The sequence below is a fragment of the Paroedura picta genome, chromosome 3, assembly GCF_049243985.1.
Source record: "Paroedura picta isolate Pp20150507F chromosome 3, Ppicta_v3.0, whole genome shotgun sequence".
Taxonomy (NCBI): Eukaryota; Metazoa; Chordata; class Lepidosauria; order Squamata; family Gekkonidae; genus Paroedura; species Paroedura picta.
Genome location: NC_135371.1, coordinates 9,160,129 through 9,179,564, shown reverse-complemented (window position 1 = coordinate 9,179,564; position 19,436 = coordinate 9,160,129). Strand labels below are relative to the sequence as shown.

Below are 19,436 nucleotides of genomic sequence, written 5' to 3'. Positions count from 1 at the left end.
CGTGGCTAAAACAAGGTATGTCTCCTAATGCGGAAACAGGAATGCTCCAGGCCCCACTGGAAGGGTATCAGCTTGCTAATCTGCATCATATTGGAAGCAACCTCAGTGGACCCACATTGCCAGAAGGATAAGTCCAAAAAAGAACCCAAAGAGGACCTCAATAGAAGACATACATTCTAGAAGAATTCTTCACAATTGTAAAAAGTCTATGTAAATCAAGGAAACGTCTTTATACCTGGGGGGAAAAACAGGCATCACCTGGGGTAATGATGCCAAGAGTGCAGCCCTCACCTGGTTTCTTCTCCCAAGCCACTTCCTGAAAAGCTGTTTATAACGTAGGTAGCTAGCAGATTAAGAGCCTCTTGTGGCGCAGAGTGGTAAGGCAGCCGCCTGAAAGCTTTGCTCATGAGGTTGGGAGTTCAATCCCAGCAGCCGGCTCAAGGTTGACTCAGCCTTCCATCCTTCTGAGGTTGGTAAAATGAGTACCCAGCTTGCTGCTGGGGGGTAAACGGTCATGACTGGGGAAGGCACTGGCAAACCACCCCGTATTGAGTCTGCCATGAAAACGCTGGAGGGCGTCACCCCAAGGGTCAGACATGACTCGGTGCTTGCACAGGGGATACCTTTACCTTTACCTTTAGCTAGCAGAAGGCAGCTTGTGAGAGTCCAAATCTGAAACAGTATAAAGGAAGCACCTTATCCTAAGGACGGTCTTTCGCTCTGCGTTGCTCGGTGCGGAACTGCCTCTTCGCTGGTGAACAGGAAAACGACTTCCTCCCACAAATTACGTGTTTCGTCTCAGGGCTGCTCAAGACCTTCTTCTTCTTCTTCTCCACATGGTGGACTCTCAATGAACGGCCATTTCTCAGAACCAAAGAGGAAGTAGCAACCCCTACATATAGTCAGAGAGAGAGAAGAGCCGAGCTTCAAAGGAGGGAAATCGGTCAGCAGTGCCCCGTCCGGAGCACGTACCACGCTCAGGGATCCGGGAACGATTCGGAGGACCAATGAATGCACAAGGTACCTGGCCATTGACTTATCTATCGAATGGGACCAGGAAAGGGTTCTGGCAGAGATGTTGGTTCGACTTCTATCTGAGAGAGAAAACAGCTGTAAGGAAATGGGCTGTTCTTAGCAACAATTATGTGGGCAGCTGTGTTTTGTTGTGTTTTATTGTGCTGTGTTTTATGGTATTGTGTTTTATTGTGCTGTGTTTTATGGTATTGTGTTTTATTGTGCTGTGTTTTATTGTGTATAGGGGTTCTTATTGGGGTTTTAAGCATTGTAACTCACCTCGAGCCTTCGAGGAGAGGCGAGTCATAAATTTAATAAATAATAATCATAATAAATAAATAATAATAAACAGAGGAACCCAGACGGGCTCCAGTGGGATTTGCATAATTTTTCCTTCACACACACAAAAAAACAAAGCAAGCTTTTGAGCGGGGTGGTTTTCTTTGTCTTTCGGTCTGTCGGAAAGAGCTATTTTTACTCGGCAGGGTTTTAAACGAATTACCGCACAATCCTAAACGAAGCGACAGGATTCTTAGGCCGGTTGCTTCAGCAGACATGGAGGAGTGTATCTTTGGTTAGGACCACACTGACAGAATAGGCGAGTCAGCAACTGCAGTCTTAGTAACCCCCTCCCGCCCGCTTTCCGATCCTCATCCAACGCACCCGGGGGGGGGGTCTATGGAAGACCCCCCCCCCAACATAACATATAGCTTCACTTTCAATGTTAGCCTAGCAAGTTTATAATAAAAGTGAGGCAGGAGAAGATAGCACTCGGTCCCCCTCCCCAGAGTACCTTCCTTGTCTCTTTCTCCTGTTATGGGTTTCGCAGATGTGCATCTTTAAGGGGAAATTTTGGTGGCTAGAAACTTTCACCCTAACTATATAAACAATCCGGTCCCAACTGTGTCTCATCCAGGGATGACTGCAAACAAGTGGGGCCAGATGGCGTTACGGTTGTCAGGTCCCCACCTGGGTACCAGCGAGGGATGCGGGGCTAGGGTTGTCAGGTCCCCCAGGCTACCAGTAAGGGGTGGGAAGGCTAGGGTTGTCAGGTCCTTCCAGCTACCAGGGAGGATGGGGGGGCTAGGGTTGTCAGGTCCCTCGGGCTACCAGTAAGGGGTGGGAAGGCTAGGGTTGTCAGGTCCTTCCAGCTACCAGGGAGGATGGGGGCTAGGGTTGTCAGGTCCCCCAGGCTACCAGTAAGGGGTGGGAAGGCTAGGGTTGTCAGGTCCTTCCAGCTACCAGGGAGGATGGAGGGCTAGGGTTGTCAGGTCCCCCAGGCTACCAGTAAGGGGTGGGAAGGCTAGGGTTGTCAGGTCCTTCCAGCTACCAGGGAGGATGGGGGGCTAGGGTTGTCAGGTTCCCCAGGCTACCAGTAAGGGGTGGGAAGGCTAGGGTTGTCAGGTCCTTCCAGCTACCAGGGAGGATGGAGGGCTAGGGTTGTCAGGTCCCCCAGGCTACCAGTAAGGGGTGGGAAGGCTAGGGTTGTCAGGTCCTTCCAGCTACCAGGGAGGATGGAGGGCTAGGGTTGTCAGGTCCCCCAGGCTACCAGTAAGGGGTGGGAAGGCTAGGGTTGTCAGGTCCTTCCAGCTACCAGGGAGGATGGGGGGCTAGGGTTGTCAGGTCCCCCAGGCTACCAGTAAGGGGTGGGAAGGCTAGGGTTGTCAGGTCCTTCCAGCTACCAGGGAGGATGGGGGGCTAGGGTTGTCAGGTCCCTCGGGCTACCAGTAAGGGGTGGGAAGGCTAGGGTTGTCAGGTCCTTCCAGCTACCAGGGAGGATGGGGGCTAGGGTTGTCAGGTCCCCCAGGCTACCAGTAAGGGGTGGGAAGGCTAGGGTTGTCAGGTCCTTCCAGCTACCAGGGAGGATGGAGGGCTAGGGTTGTCAGGTCCCCCAGGCTACCAGTAAGGGGTGGGAAGGCTAGGGTTGTCAGGTCCTTCCAGCTACCAGGGAGGATGGGGGGCTAGGGTTGTCAGGCCCCCCAGGCTACCAGTAAGGGGTGGGAAGGCTAGGGTTGTCAGGTCCTTCCAGCTACCAGGGAGGATGGAGGGCTAGGGTTGTCAGGTCCCCCAGGCTACCAGTAAGGGGTGGGAAGGCTAGGGTTGTCAGGTCCTTCCAGCTACCAGGGAGGATGGAGGGCTAGGGTTGTCAGGTCCCCCAGGCTACCAGTAAGGGGTGGGAAGGCTAGGGTTGTCAGGTCCTTCCAGCTACCAGGGAGGATGGGGGGCTAGGGTTGTCAGGTCCCCCAGGCTACCAGTAAGGGGTGGGAAGGCTAGGGTTGTCAGGTCCTTCCAGCTACCAGGGAGGATGGAGGGCTAGGGTTGTCAGGTCCCCCAGGCTACCAGTAAGGGGTGGGAAGGCTAGGGTTGTCAGGTCCTTCCAGCTACCAGGGAGGATGGGGGGCTAGGGTTGTCAGGTCCCCCAGGCTACCAGTAAGGGGTGGGAAGGCTAGGGTTGTCAGGTCCTTCCAGCTACCAGGGAGGATGGGGGGCTAGGGTTGTCAGGTCCCCCAGGCTACCAGTAAGGGGTGGGAAGGCTAGGGTTGTCAGGTCCTTCCAGCTACCAGGGAGGATGGGGGGCTAGGGTTGTCAGGTCCCCCAGGCTACCCGTAAGGGGTGGGAAGGCTAGGGTTGTCAGGTCCTTCCAGCTACCAGGGAGGATGGGGGGCTAGGGTTGTCAGGTCCCCCAGGCTACCAGTAAGGGGTGGGAAGGCTAGGGTTGTCAGGTCCTTCCAGCTACCAGGGAGGATGGGGGCTAGGGTAGTCAGGTCCCTCTGGCTACCAGCAAGAGGTTGTCAGGTCCCCCCAGCTACCAGCAAGGGGTGGGAAGGCTAGGGTTGTCAGGTCCCCCCAGCTACCAGCAAGGGGTGGGAAGGCTAGGGTTGTCAGGTCCCTCCAGCTACCAGCAAGGGGTGGGAAGGCTAGGGTTGTCAGGTCCCTCCAGCTACCAGCAAGGGATGGGAAGGCTAGGGTTGTCAGGTCCCCCCAGCTACCAGCAAGGGGTGGGAAGGCTAGGGTTGTCAGGTCCCTCCAGCTACCAGCAAGGGGTGGGAAGGCTAGGGTTGTCAGGTCCCTCCAGCTACCAGCAAGGGATGGGAAGGCTAGGGTTGTCAGGTCCCTCCAGCTACCATCAAGGGGTGGGAAGGCTAGGGTTGTCAGGTCCCCCCAGCTACCAGCAAGGGGTGGGAAGGCTAGGGTTGTCAGGTCCCTCCAGCTACCAGCAAGGGGTGGGAAGGCTAGGGTTGTCAGGTCCCCCCAGCTACCAGCAAGGGGTGGGAAGGCTAGGGTTGTCAGGTCCGCCCAGCTACCATCAAGGGGTGGGAAGGCTAGGGTTGTCAGGTCCCCCCAGCTACCAGTAAGGGGTGGGAAGGCTAGGGTTGTCAGGTCCCCCCAGCTACCAGCAAGGGGTGGGAAGGCTAGGGTTGTCAGGTCCCTCCAGCTACCAGCAAGGGGTGGGGGACTAGGGTTGTCAGATCCAGGCTGGGAAACCCCTGGAGATTTGGGGGTGGAGCCAGGGGAGGAAACGGACCTCCGTGGAGTCCACTCCATCCTCCAAAGCAATATTCTCTATGGGAACTGATCGCTGAAGTCCTCCCCAGACTCCACCCCCAAATCCTCAGGAATATCCCAACCTGGATCTGGTCACCCTCTCCTCCCTGTGCTCCACCAAGGACAGACTTTCCCACAAATTCCCCTTCCACTGGCTCAGCCCCACCCTTTACCCCAGTAGCTAACTGTCACGTTTCTTCATGAGGTAGAAAAAGTTCAGCGTCAGGAACTTCTGTCTACTTCCTCTTTGATTTTGCCAAAGAGCCCCAAATATAACACATGCCACGGAACCGAAGCCGTGGAGAGGAAACTGCCTTTGCAAAGAGGATATTCGAAAACTAGGACCCTCCAGAGCAGGGGTAGTCAAACTGCGGCCCTCCAGATGTCCATGGAATACAATTCCCAGGAGCCCTTGCCAGCATTCGCTGGCGAATGCTGGCAGGGGCTCCTGGGAATTGTAGTCCAGGGACATCTGGGGGGCCGCAGTTTGACTACCCCTGCTCCAGAGGAACAGAATCTTGTTGGGGGTGGGGGAGGAAGTCAGGGGGATGGGGTATCCCAGTGTGCCTATTATTATTGTTGTTGTTCTTGTTATTGTTAGCATCAGGAACTTCTGTCTACTTCCTTTTTGGTTTCGCCAAAGAGCCCCAAATATAACACATCCCACGGAACCGAAGCTGTGGAGAGGAAACTGCCTTTGCAAAGAGGATATTGGAAAACTAGGACCCTCCAGAGCAGGGGTAGTCAAACTGCGGCCCCCCGCTGGCAAATGCTGGCAAGGGCTCCTGGGAATTGTAGTCCAGGGACATCTGGGGGGCCGCAGTTTGACTACCCCTACTCCAGAGGAACAGAATCTTGTTGGGGGTGGGGGAGGAAGATGGGGTCTCCCAGTGTGCCTGTTGTTGTTGTTGTTGTTGTTGTTGTTGTTGTTGTTGTTGTTGTTGTTGTTGTTATTATATTTTTCTCCATCTGCCAGGAGGAAAGGCTTTTGGGGCACTGAAGGCCCAGCAAGAAGAGTTCCTTGACTCTCTCAATAAGGTAAGAAAGAAGGCAAAGCTAACATTTTGTTTGTTTGTTTGTTTGTTTATACTTTGATTTCTAGGTTGGCCCTCTCTGCGAGCAGGCTCAGGACTGCTCGCAACATCTAATTGCATTAAAATCACCATTTAAAAAATTAATAAAACAATTTAACATTGGCTGCTCCATTGTTTCTTCATTGGCTTCCCGCCCTGTGAATACTAATAGGCTGGTGATCCCCGGCCCGTGTGAAGTTTGCCTAGCCTCAACCAGGGCCAGGGTCTTTTCGACCTTGGCCCCCTCCTGGTGGAATGAGCTCCCGGAAGAGCTACGGCCCCTGTCAGAGCTAATGCAGTTCTGCAGGGCATGTAAAATGGAGCTCTTCTGCCAGGTTTTTGGTTGAGGTCAGGTTATGGGAAGATCCTGGTCCCCTTCTCCGATATTCTCCGTTGTCCAACTATTTAATTATGTAACATCTACCTGGGAATGGCAGCCGGAGGGGAATTCTCATGCCCCAAACTTCACGTTTTCAGATTGCCACTGAATAAAGATGTCAGCAAAGCAAAGGCACAGTAAGGCAAATGCCCGGCTCTTCAGGATTTTAGACAGAGAGCGGGATTTGTCCTAACGCCAGTTGCCTGAAATCCTTTAGATGGAGATGCTCTTGCAGCAAGGTTGCCACCTCCAGGGTGGGAAATGCCTGGAGATTTGGAGGATGGAGCCTGAGGATGAGGTCATTTGGGGAGGGGCAAGCCAAAATTTTGGAAACCGCTGTTCTAAGCCAATGCAAAGGAGTAACTACTTAGGATGCCATTAACAGCATCCTTTTCTGATATCCCCAAGTGATAGATGAAATGGGGCAGACGGCTTCCACTCTTCCGTGGCCATTGCCTGACATCCATCTGACCATCATGTGTATTCTTATCCTGTCCTCCCTCCCAGCTGCACAGGGAGTTCTCCCTTGTTTGTTTGTTTGTTTGTTTGTTTGTTTATCACTGGCAGTCTTCAAGCAAAGGTTGGATACACACTTTTCTTGGATGCTTTAGGATGCTTTGGGCTGATCCTGCGTTGAGCAGGGGGTTGGACTGGATGGCCTGTATGGCCCCTTCCAACTCTATGATTCTATGATTCTATTTGTATTTATCTATAATTCATGTTATATACCACCGCTGGCTTTTGGCGGTTCACATCGTATAAACCATCTCAACATTCCCACCATACAATAAAAACCCCATAGAATCATACCATTACCATAACCTTCATGACAACAACCATTAAAAGCAAACAGTCAAGCAGTTAAGATGGCAGTAATAACCAACTCAGTTCTCCCACATGTACCCATAGCTAAGGTATCAGAAGGGTCACAGCACCATATAGTTAGATGGGGAAAGAGGACAAGGAACAGATGTCCATCATCCAGGCCCAGGAACCGGGGGGGGGGGATGTCCCATTTTATCCTCAAAACAACTCTGTATAGGAGGCGAGGTGGGGAAAGGAAGCAAGGCCCAAGGTCACCCACTGGCAGAGTGGGAATCCGAACTCGGCTCCTTTGGCCCCTCAGCCGATCTTCTAACTCCACCAGGGGTTTCTCCTGTCTTTTACAGGAATTCTTGGAGGACCCCAAATACAGCACAGATGAAGACCTTGCCGAAAAGTTGGAATTGTTTAAAAGTGAGTGGCCTCGATGAACAACTGGATACAATGCGAGAAGGGAATTGGTTTTCTCATTTGAGCTGAAGGAGCAGGGCGGAGTCTGTCCTTTTAAAGATGCTGTAATGCCAGCAGAGCGAGTGGGCCCCTCCCACAATGAGAGCCTCCAGTGATTGTGTCCAATGGCACCAAGGTTTATTCAAGGCGTGAAGCTTTCATGGGCACAGTGCTATTGGACTCAATTTGTGTTGCCTCCAAATGAATATACAAGCCATCAAGTCACAGCTGATTCATCACAAAACTAGGAAGAGGTTGTCAGGAAGGGTCATGCGAGAGAGAAGAGCAGAGGAAGGGTCATGCGAGAGAGAAGAGCAGAGTAGTTTGCCATGACTTTCCTCTGCAGAGTCCTCCTTGGCAGACTCCCTTCCCAGTAAAGACCCTGCTTAACTTCCGAGATCTGACGAGGTTGGACTATACAACATTCTTGCTTCTAAATTAATTCATTAATTAACCCAATTAATTTTTTAAAAAAACATTGTTTTGTTCAAATAAGAATTTTTAAAATGTCTTGAGATTAAGCCACAATTTTTAGGGGTACCATAAGGAAGCTAGAAATTGAATATTGAATATTGAAACTGAATATTGAAAGCAGGCTGTTTTGAATCTGGGCTGTCCTCTGTGGTAGAGACGCCCTGATTGGCCAAAGGTGGCCATATGACAAGCTTGCCTTAAAGGAGAAGCCCCTAATTTCTCTTAACTTCTGTCAGTCTTGGAGTTTTCTCTCCCTCCTCTGCCTTCTTCGATCCTCCCCCCCCCTCCAAGAAAAGAAAGAGCTCCTCAAAGCCTGACAAATTATTTCTGGGCCTCATCTATGGCCAAAAGGTTGGAAAAGGCTGCTGTAAGATATCGGACACACAGAGGGACAGATGCTGCCGTCACCTGCTGCCTTTGAGCATCCCAGGGGCATCTAGCAGGCCACTGTTCAGTGCAGAATGCCGGACCAGAGTGGTGCTGTGATCCAACAGGGCAGCCTTTGTGTTCTGATGTTAACCCTCTCTCTTTTGCAGAGAAATACTTGGACTTTGACCTTAACGCGCAAGGAAACATAGGTGAGTTACGTTTACGTATCGGGGTCATTCTTGTTTCTGCCCACGGTACACCACCCAACAGCCGTTCCTCCTCTTTGACCGGAAATGGGCACTCAAAGGTCTGCAGGTCACCGATGGTCCCCCAAGTCCTTTTATCCAACCCTGGGCAAGTCCATTGAATTTTACTTATTTATTTGTTTGTTTGTTTATTTTGTAAGAGTATACAGAAAGAAAAATAAAAAAGAATATTCGAACACTATATACCCCCTTCCCTTTGCCCCCCCTTTCCCCCCAGTCTTTTCTTTCCTGTTTCAAGCCTCATTTAGTAAGATAGTCCAAATAGAGGCTCCACTGCCCCCGAAATTCTTCATCTGACTTTCTATTTACCATAGATGTAAGTTTTGCCATTTTTACCAGATCAACAAGTCTGTCTAGCCAAGAGTCAACCGTCGTTATATCTTGGGATTTCCAATTCTTGGCTAATACTAGTCTTGCCGCCGTTGTAGCATCCATTCAGAAAAAAAAAAGGTGTGTTCCGGTTGAAAGAGCAATATTATACTTCCTTAACATGAAGAAGAAGATGAGTTGGTATTATATGCCGCTTTTCTCTACCAGAAGGAGTCTCAAAGCGGCTGATAATCACTTGCCAGATTAGAAGCTCCCAGTCTTAACCACTGTAGCGATCCAGCTGCCGTATTTCCTTCCATACACGTTGGATAACACACTTTTGATCTGCTTTTGCAGCTGGATTTTCCTGTGCCAAACAGGAAAAACTGCTTCTAAAGTGCATTGGTCATACGTTCTCCAACATGTGCCAAATGGGGTTGTCGGGTTTCTATTATCTTATTCAGGGGTAGTCAAACTGCGGCCCTCCAGATGTCCATGGACTACAATTCCCAGGAGCCCCTGCCAGCATTCGCTGGCAGGGGCTTCTGGGAATTGTAGTCCATGGACATCTGGAGGGCCGCAGTTTGACTACCCCTGCTCTTATTGGTCAGGATGCAATTTCTGACTTCTGTGCATCGAGAAAGCAAACAACGTGAAAAGTATCGGCAGCCGGAACTCACTTGGCGTTGTCCTTTCCTCCCCCCACCGCTCCAGACATCATGGCCTTGAAGCGCATGCTAGAAAAATTGGGGGCAGCCAAAACCCACCTGGAACTGAAGAAGATGATCACGGAAGTGACAGGAGGGATGAGCGAGACCATCTCTTACAGGGACTTTGTCCGTATGATGCTGGGCAAGCGGTCAGCGATCCTCAAAATGTAAGTGTTGCTGACCTCCAGTTCCCACCCCCCAGTTGCAATAGCCAACCCCCAACCTTCCAGACTGATCCATGTCCTCCCTCTTCCCTCCGCAGAATTCTGATGTATGAAGAGAAAGCCAAAGAGAAAGAGGAGAAACCTTCCGGCCCCCCTCCGAAGAAAATAATTGCAGATCTTCCTTAAAGCTCCCCACTTTATTTGGATCGATTGGCTTGGATCACTCTGCTCAGCAACATTTCAAGTCTTCCACCTGCCTCAGCAGTCTGGGCGCTGCAGAAGTCCTCAGAGAAATCGGTTCTTTTTACCCCTGTCCATCCACAGCAGTGAGCGTGAAGGAAAATTGGGCACCTCGGAAGAACTGAGAAAGCAAATTCCCGGGAACGGTTTCCTGTCAAACGGAAATGCAAAATAATTCAGAGCAATACCACCCCTCCGAAAACATTGTCCGCCCTTTCCTTCCAATCTTGTTAATGCTCATGTTGAGGTACAAGTCTGTCCCCCAGCATATGTGGCCATTGGTGGAACAGTGCCACAAAAAGGAAAACAGATTCTTCCCTGTAGCCTATGGCCCATAATGCACACCCCTCTTCTTGCAGATTTTCAAAGCACTTGGCCTTTAATCTTGACTTCGGTTTCTGAGCCCACCTGACATACTATTCTATTTTCCTCCAGTGTATTTATTCTGCAGCTACAAGCTTAGGGCTGATCCTGCGTTGAGCAGGGGGTTGGTCTAGATGGCTTGTATGGCCCCTTCCAATTCTATGATTCTATGAAACCACACACAGTTTTTAAAATCAGAAGAAGAAGGTTGGTTCTTATGTGCCACTTTTCTCTACCCAAAGAAGTTTCAAAGCGGCTTCCAGTCGCCTTCCCTTTCCTCTCCCCGCAACAGACACCCTGTGAGGGAGGTGAGGCTGAGAGAGCCCTGAGATTACTGAAGAAGAGTTGGCTCTTATCTGCCGCTTTTCTTTACCCGAAGGAGTCTCAGAGCGGCTTACTATCTCCTTCCCTTTCCTCTCCCCACAACAAACACCCTGTGAGGGAGTTGAGGCTGAGAGAGCCCTGAGATTACTGAAGAGTTGGTTCTTATATGCCGCTTCCCTCTACCCGAAGGAGTCTCAAAGCGGCTTCCAGTCACCTTCCCTTTCCTCTCCCCACAACAGACACCCTTTGAGACATCACTGCTCAGTCAGAACAGCTTTATCAGTGCTGTGACTAACCCAAGGTCACCCAGCTGGCTGCATGTGGGGGAGTGCAGAATTAAACCCGGCTTGCCAGATTAGAAGTCCGCACTCCTAACCACTACACCAAACTTGCTCACGGTGGATCATCGCTTGTGACACACGGGGTGGCATCTAAAGTTTGTTTGTTTGTTTAATTATGCAATTGCCTTATCTCAGCTGCAGAGTAGCTTCCAGCAAACACCTTTCTTTTAAATTCCTCATAGTTCAGGTTTTGCTCATGCCTTTTAGCATTAGTTTGTTAAATCAAAGGGAACAGAAAGGAATGCCGGCCAGGAAGAGAAACCCAATGTTGAAGCTGACCAGGCTTTTAAAAAATACTATTAAGCTGCTGCAAAGCCCATTTTCCTTATTGCCAGGGATATAGGGATTCTCTGCTGATCGACCACTGTGAAAAACATGGGAGTCACACAGTCTCACAGTGTGGGAGAACATGTTGAGTGTACAGAATGCACCGCAGAACCCAATGATGCTGGCATTGCAGACTATGATTGTTGACGCATGTGCGTGTGTTCGTGCAAAGCAGGCTGCAACTCCACCACATTTGGCCAAGGCTGCAGTTTGTATGGTGAAGCTCAACACTAAATTTTAAAAAACGGGGGAGGTCTTTTCACTGATCCCCTAGCACAGCTTCACGGTGGCTCTAATTCCTTCTGTTACCCGAATTGCGTGAACACGTGTCTTCAGACGTGTTTAACACTTCCCCTTGCTTGCAAATTCAGAGAACTGAAAATAGCGATTGTCTCATATCGCAGGCCTTATGCTGCATGTGAAAAAAAATTACAAAATTTAGAAGAAGAAGAAGAAGAAGAAGAGTTGGTTCTTATATGTCGCTTTTCTCTACCCGAAGGAGTCTCAAAGCAGTTTACGATCTCCTTCCCTTTCCTCTCCCCACAACAGACACCCTGTGAGGTGGGTGAGGCTGAAAGAGCCCTGATATTACTGCTCGGTCAGAACAGCTTTACCAGTTCTGTGGGGAGTTCAAGGTCACCCAGCTGGCTGCATGTGGGGGTGCACAGAATCAAACCCGGCTCGCCAGATTAGAAGTCTGCACTCCTAACCACTACACCAAGTTGGCTCTCTTAAAATCGGAGACTAGAGCTTGTACGCTGATGAAGGGGTAGGATGGCAGAAGGTTCAGAGTGGGCCAGGGCCAGCAGAAGGGCAACGGTGGGGGGGGGGGAATCTGCGGGAATCGGTATGCTTTTGAAGTACCTTTGTTTTGGAAAAAACAAGGGGGAAATCAGCACAAAAGCACTCTCAGAAATCTCAGGAAAACAGCAACCAGAACAAACTGAGCTCTGAAGGGAGGAAAATGAATGCAAAGCAACAAAGAAAACCCGACAGACATACGCTGCAAAAACGAGAGAAAACATCCATGAATAATAGACCTGTTTCTCCTCAGACCTCAAACTCCCAGCTGGCGTAACTCCTGCTCCTCAACCACAGCACGCCTTCAACTAACATGCAGCAAAGAAGCATACATTGTCTCTGAATCTGGAGGTTCGATTTGGCCTTCCCAGGTAAAGCCTCCTGACGAAATCCCGACTGAATCCCCTTTTTAAACCCGTCAAAGCTGACAGCTCCCCTCATTCCAAAAGCGAACAATGCATCTTGGGAAGAACCACCTTCTTTCATCTATCCTGGATGTCCAACCTTGTTGATTGTATTAATTCAAAATGTGCATGTGAGGAAAGAGCCGGCCAGTTGCAGCAGATTTATGGCGACCCTGCAAGGTTTCATGGTAGGAGACATTCAGAGATGGTTTGCCTGAGGACCTCCCATACCACTAATAACTACTTAGCTTCTGAAACCTGATGTGATCAAGGTAGCACACTGTGCAACCCACTTTAAATCTCAGTAAGAAAGGCGGTACTATAGCCAACGTACCTAAATAAATAAAATACTACTCATCAAGCACACTGGGGGGGTGAGCCCTGAGTTCTACTGAGGGTTGCCAGCCTGCAGATCTCCCGCCATTAAAATTAATCTCCAGGTGACAGGAATCAGTTTGCCTGAGACTGAACAATTGATTGATTTCATAGCAAGTGTCTTATGTAGCCAGGAGATCCTAAGATTGCCTGGCAACCAGGCGATAGATTTTGAAGGTGGGTTGCCATTGGCTGATCTTGGCCCTGGTATTCTTTGGAGGTCACCCTTCAAAGTCCTAGCCAAGGCCGACCCTGCTTAGCTTCCAAGAACTGACGGGATCAGGCTTGCCTGAGATATCCAGGTCTAGGGTTGGGAAGTACCTGGAGAATTTAGGAGTAGAGCCAGGAGTGAGTGGGACATGGGGTGGGGAGGGACCTCAAGGGAAAGATGAGTAAGAGGGGATATGATGGTTGTTGTTCTTAGTTGCGAAGTGGTGTCCGACCCATCACGACCCCATGGACAATGATCCTCCAGGCCTTCCTGTCCTCCACCATTCCCCGGAGTCCACCGGAGGGTGATACAATAAAGGTAAAAAGGTAAAAAGGTAAAGGTATCCCCTGTGCAAGCACCGAGTCATGTCTGACCCTTGGGGTGACGCCCTCTAGCGTTTTCATGGTAGACTCAATACGGGGTGGTTTGCCAGTGCCTTCCCCAGTCATTACCATTTACCCCCCAGCAAGCTGGGTGCTCATTTTACCGACCTCGGAAGGACGGAAGGCTGAGTCAACCTTGAGCCGGCTGCTGGGATTGAACTCCCAGCCTCATGGGCAGAGCTTTCAGATGGCTGCCTTACCATTCTGTGCCACAAGAGGGTGATATAATAGCTATCTTCAAATACTTGAAAGGCTGTCATGTGGTAGGATCAGAGTTGTTCTCTCTTGCCCCCGAGGGTCGGACCAGGCCCAATGGGTTTAAATTAATTCAAAAGAATTTTCGGCTAAACCTCTGGAAGAAGTTCCTGACAAAGCACTTCCTCAGTGGAACAGGCTTCCTCGGGAGGTGGTGGGTTCTCCTTATTTGGACGTTTTTAAGCAGAGGCTAGATAGCCATCTGACAGAAATGCTGATTTTATGAACTTAGGCAGATGGTGAGTGGGTGGGCTGGAAGGGACGCCCCAGTTTTTGTCTCTTGTGGCCCTTCCTTGCATACACGGGGAATTGCTTGCCGCTACTGTGGGATGTCAGGTGAATTTCCTCCAGACCATGCTGGATTCTGGAGATTTTTGGTGTGTGTGTCAGAGAAGAGGGGGGTCATTTGGGCATAAAACTGGGGTCACTGTGGGCGGGCAAGTAGTTGTGAGTTCCTGCATTGCGCAGGGGATTGGACTAGATGACCCTGGAGGTCCCTTCCAACTCTATAAGTGGGAATGAGGGCAGCCCATAGATTCTGTCAGCAGAATGAAGGTCTCTTTGGAGATCCCTATGCAGGGTGGGAAGTTAAACTCCTCCTAGCACGAAATCGGGACTTAACAAAACCAGGCTGCTTAAAAAAAAAAAAAAACAGGGCTGAGGAATCCTTCAGTAGGCCTGATTTGTAAAGACGCAACTTTCCCCCCCTTTGCAATCCTAAAACATGCAAAGAGCAGCCTCTGCCAGCCATCCCTGCCTCGCTTGCATCAATGATCCTCCGCCCGCCTTGGCCCCACCTCTTGACCTGCCCGAGCACCGCCCCTTGGACCGTTGGTCCCGCCCCCTCCGGGGTTTTGTCCCTGCGGCCCGCCCCTCACGCAGCGTGCAGAGGCGTGGCTTCGCCGCCGCCGCCGGGGCCTGGGACCCGGATGGCCGTTTAGTCGGTGCTTAGACGCCGAGGCTGCCACATCGGGCCTTGGACAAATTACAAAGCAGGGGGCCGGGGAGGGGGGGGGGCTTCGCCGAATCCGCCTCCATCCTCCGCCCAGGACGCCCCGCCGCCCCCGGGAAGCTCGCCGCCGGAGAGAGCGGAGCGAGCCCGATCCGACGAGGTGAGTATGGGGCCGGCCGGGCGCCCGGCGAGCCCGCGGCGGGCCGGCCAGCGAGCGGCGCTGGTGCAAGGCGAAGGGAGCTGGGTCGGGGTGAGCCGGTAGAACGTTCGGGCCTCCGCCATCTTGTGCTCGGCTTCAGCCTCGCCTGTGTCTGTTGCCCAACCGAATCCGCGGCCATCCGCCCCTCAGGCGGCGCTCTCGTCTCCCCCGAACCGGGCCGGCCCTGCCGAGCCCCCGGGCGCTCCCCTCGCGCCTTCGGGTGGGTATTTGGCCCCGGGGAGCCGAGCTGGGGGGGGCTCCTGGCCCAGCCCAGGGGGAGCCTCTGGGGAGAGACAAAAAGGGGTGGGGGAGGCGCGCCCTGCCCCCGGGCCGCCCCCCCCCACATCCTTTGCCCCCCTCAGGTGGAAAAGGGGGGGTCGTTCAAGGGGGGCTGCGAGAGACCTTCTAGGACTTGGATCTCGCTGATGGCCCTCCTCACCCCCAGGGAGGTGGAAGGGGGAGGAATTGATGGCCTGGGTTGAAATAGTGGGGGGGGGCAGAGAGGTTGGGGGGCGGGTGGGAATCCCAGCCCTTTAATCTTCCTGCATCCATCTTTAGCGCCTTTTGTAAATAGTGGGGCTGGCTTGGGATGAGGCTGCTTCGCCTGGAATGGGGGGGTCTCTCTCTCAGGGGGATTGCAAGAAGAGGCCAGGAAGAGAGCCTGAGATCCCCCCCCCCAAAAAAAGAGAGAGATTGGAAATCCCAGCCCTTTAATCTTCCTGCATCCATCTTTAGCGCCTTTTGTAAATAGTGGGGCTGGCTTGGGATGAGGCTGATTTGCCTGGAATGGGGGGTCTCGCTCTCGGGGGGATTGCAGGAAGAGGCCAGGAAGAGAGCCTGAGATGGCCCTGTCTCCCTCCCGAAAGAGATTTTTATTTCAGACTTTTCCAAAGAGTCCCGTCACAAAAATGTTGTTTTGATTAAGGCCGAAGGTGGAGTTTGGAAGGATTTTTTTTTCCCAAGGAAAAAGGAGAGTTCGGGATCTGGGGTGGCATCGAAATATTCCTTTTCCCCTGTTGGCGGGTCACTCTGATTTCTGAGAGGCTAGGGTTTGTTCAGAGGGGGTGGATCTTTTCCCCAAATCGAAATGCCGCCATGAAAGGTGTGTTTGGGGTGGGGTGGGGGGACGACTACCTCCCCCCAGCATACCTCTGGTACAAGTATCCACATTTGGGATATGGGATGTTGCAAGAATGGATACAGTGAAGCAGATTTTAGTCTTTCCCCCCCCCTCCTTTTTTGGGGGGGACTACAAAGGCCTATTTAAAAATTGTTGTCTGCCACAAGGTACTCTATGCCTTTAAAAGACAGGGAGGGTTTGATGGAAACGTTTTTTGTGTGTGTGTGTGTTTTAAATCTGATATTGTCATGCATCCAAGGTTGCAGTAGTTCATTCCTGGAAAATTCAATGTTTTGTTTTGTTTCCTAGTTTGGGATTTAAAACAAACCAAAATATCCAAAACTAGAAGGGGGAGGGGGGGGAGAGAGGTGTGGCAGGTGTTATATAGCAATTTGGAGAGGAATGCTCAGGAAACCCGCTGCAATGGCCAGGTGGTACCCGATACTCTGTATTTTGGGGAGAAGATGCTCTAAATCAAGTCAACAGGCAACATGGTCACGAAGCTAGAGTCATGCTCATGGGGGAGATGTTTTTATAAAAAGAAAAACAACGCCTCTTTACTGCATCTTAAGTTTTAAAAAAAATCAAAACCACCTCTCGCTTTTTTTAGCTGGGATTTCTATGGTGCATCAGGGGTGGCCGTGAAAATCTGGACGTGTTGAGCTCATGATTGCCCACACTGGACAAACTCCAGACCCTAAAGAAGTGCCTTTGGTAGGGGAAAGAGATACCTCTCTTGGAGGGTCAGTTGCAGTGAAGGGTGTGCCTTGGAGAACGGGGAGAGGAGTAATGTGAAGGCCGCTGTCTCTTTTACAGCACTTTAAACAGAAAATCAATTGTAGGGGAGATGTGGAGAATCCCCACGTCCAGGGTTGGTAAATATTAATGGGCTCCTGAAATCCAGGGCTCCCGGGGCGTACGTGCCGGGTTTTTCTTCTTCCGTTTGAATGGCACAGCCTGAATTAATTTAGCATAAAAGCCGAGTTCGAATTTCCCAGCATTGTGGGAAGGTGGGGTGGGGTGAGGGAGCAGGCTGGTGGAACCAGGAGCTAACATGGCTCCCTTTTTATTTCAGAGCCCCGGGTCTGCAATTGGGGTGGTATCTGAATGGGAAAGCTGTGTGTGCAGCAGCGGGTGTGTGTGTGTGGGGGGGTAGGTTTGTACACGCCCTGCCCCACCGCCAGCCCAGTCACCTGAAGGCACATCGTAAAATATTGGATAACCGTGAAAGCCGAGTCAGTTGCGCTGAGGCTCCTAACTGGAGCCTTGTCGGGTTTAGATGAAGGCGGAGTGATTTAGGGCTGGGGAAACCGCCAAATCCACCTCTTGCGTGGGGGGGGGGCATTTCTGTCTTTGCCAGCGTCTGCCCTGAACGTCGAGCCCTTCCAAATGCCAGTTCAAACCGGGGCTGATTGAGTTGTGAGGACAACTCGCTTCATTCTGCCATCACTCTGAATTGTTGGTCTCTGGGTTCGTTTTGTGAGCGTGTTGTGGTTGTTTGTTGAGTCGCTTCTCTCAGCTGGAAGAAGACTGCCTTCTTTTGGGAGTGATGGAATTCGGGCGGGGGGGGGGTCCTTTTCTTTTTTTGCTAGAACACCTGCAAGCGTCAGAACTTCTTGGGGTGAGGGTGAGGGAGTCCCCTACAGATACTGGTTTCTCTTTAAACCCTGCTCCTCTAACGCAGCGCTGGGATTCTGCAGATAAATGGGCGATATTAATAATTAACGGTTGCTGATTCAAGATCGGGGTGGCCTTGAAATGAGGGGGGGGGGAAACGACGAAAAGGAGATTGAGTCCTTGGGCCTTATTAAGCATCCCCATTTACAAACTCGCAAAGTGTGAGGGTTTTATAATAAATGGTGAATAGACAGCGGTGAGGAGACAGTCTGCGATCAAGGCCAGCTAGCAGGGAAAGATTTGGATTCCGGAAGACTGCATCAATAATGGATTAAAAATGAAGGGGAGGAGGCTGTGCTATTTTTAAGGCCGGCGTCGGCCTGTGTTTTGCTCAGGTGCCGTTCTAGCCGGTTGTGCAGTGCTGGGGGAATTGGGCATCTTAGCTGCGTGTTATCTAGCGAAATTACAAAGGCTGTTAGCGTATACTTGTGCTTTCCCCAAGGGCCGAGGTAGCATACACAGTCTGTTATAACCAGCCAGCTTTAAATAAGGGGAAAGGAAGCAGACGTGTAAGGAATACGTGGTTGAAATCACCCCCCCCCCCTCTCCTGCCTTTCCTCCCAACCTGGACCCAAGGCGGCTTGTGCTGTTCCCACTTAAGGTTGGAGTTATCCTTATTAATGAAAACGCCAGATGCTTTGCGGTTTTGAGATAAGACACTCATACCACTTTATGCCTTCTGCATTGCAATGGATTTTGGTGATTCATAAATAACAGTTGCCTGTTGTACTAGGGCTAGCCTCCCCCTGCCCCGGGCAGGCCAGCCGAAGTTTGGAAAGGCCACAGCAGGCCTTTTTGAGGCAGGGATTCTGTGTTTCCGCCCCTGCCTGTGTCTCCACCACCACCCTGGGCAGGCCTGCTGAAGCCTGGTAAGGCCACAGCTAAGGCTGCTCGGGGTGAGGGTGAGCGCTGGCAGGGGCTCCCTTCTCTTCCTCCGCCCCCCAGGCCTGCAGTCCCTCCCTCCCAACTCCCGCTGGCTTACCAGAGGCTAGCACTTCCAGATGGAAGAAGTTGGAGGGGGATGTGGCCAGGGGCCGGACATCCTTCCTGATTGGCCATTTGTTGGGTGGACAGCCAATCAGGGGCAGGGCAGCCTACCTGATAGGCGGTTAGGCAATGAGTCCCAACTCCTCCTACCACCCCCTTCCCCTTTTTTTAATACGTTCTGATCAAATTATGATCAGATACGTACCTCCTCCTTGGTGATACTGTAGTTACTTGTGTGTAACAGATTGGGTCAAATTTCTTTTCCACTCCAATGTTAGAGTTGTGTATTCTGAAGCGTTCTTTAGAGCCTTATTGTCTCTAAACCAGTTTGGAGGGTGCAGTGGAGAGGTTTCAGCATCACCTTCAGTTTGCAGGAATATTTATGAGTGAACAAGATCATACATAGTAGACGGGTAGGGCTTTATGTGGTGGGATGCCGATAGCACAAAAGTCTCCAGATCCTTTATTCGAGTAAGAAGACCCTTTGCAGATAAGCTAGTAATTAAGTATAATTATGAGTTAGATGTTGGAGGCCTCCACTGTGACATGTGTCTGATAATGGAAGATTAACTGCAGCTGGAATATTAGATATATATATTCCTTTCAGTCTCAGCTGGCCCCCAACATGTCAGAGATTCTGTAGGGTCTCACATGCTGGCTCCAACTCTTCTTCTTTCCCCAAAAACCTTTCCCTTCATTTTCAGGATTGGCGTCTAGCTAGAGCTAAGTAGTTTTCGGTATCATCATAAAATGAATAACATGAATCTTGGATGCTTGGATCTTCCTTGCTTTGGCTCTTTCACCAAACACTTTTTGTAGACCACCTTATTTATTTAATTTCTATACTGCTCCGGTCAGTTTACGATAATACAAACACAGTTAAAACCAATACCCTTTCCCC

The 19,436-nt window shown here is 51.0% G+C and overlaps 2 protein-coding genes across 5 annotated transcripts in view; both read left to right on the top strand.

Moving 5' to 3' along the window:
* Window positions 1-760: 760 nt before the first annotated feature.
* On the top strand, window positions 761-10,018 carry AIF1 (allograft inflammatory factor 1). The gene is made up of 6 exons (XM_077331255.1): window positions 761-1,020; window positions 5,537-5,598; window positions 7,182-7,248; window positions 8,295-8,336; window positions 9,417-9,579; window positions 9,675-10,018. The coding sequence occupies exons 1-6, from the start codon at window positions 1,008-1,010 to the stop codon at window positions 9,760-9,762; spliced, it is 435 nt and encodes a 144-aa protein (XP_077187370.1). The 5' UTR covers window positions 761-1,007; the 3' UTR covers window positions 9,763-10,018.
* Window positions 10,019-14,502: 4,484 nt separating this feature from the next.
* The window catches only part of PRRC2A (proline rich coiled-coil 2A), a 45,339-nt gene continuing 40,405 nt past the window's right edge, over window positions 14,503-19,436 (top strand). For 2 of the 4 annotated variants that reach the window (XM_077330796.1, XM_077330793.1), the window contains exon 1: window positions 14,504-14,712. The gene's annotated coding sequence lies outside the window, so the exon portion shown is untranslated. Of the gene's footprint in view, window positions 14,713-14,815; window positions 14,972-19,436 lie in introns of those variants that run through there. The other 2 variants (XM_077330795.1, XM_077330794.1) reach the window with 2 other exon arrangements.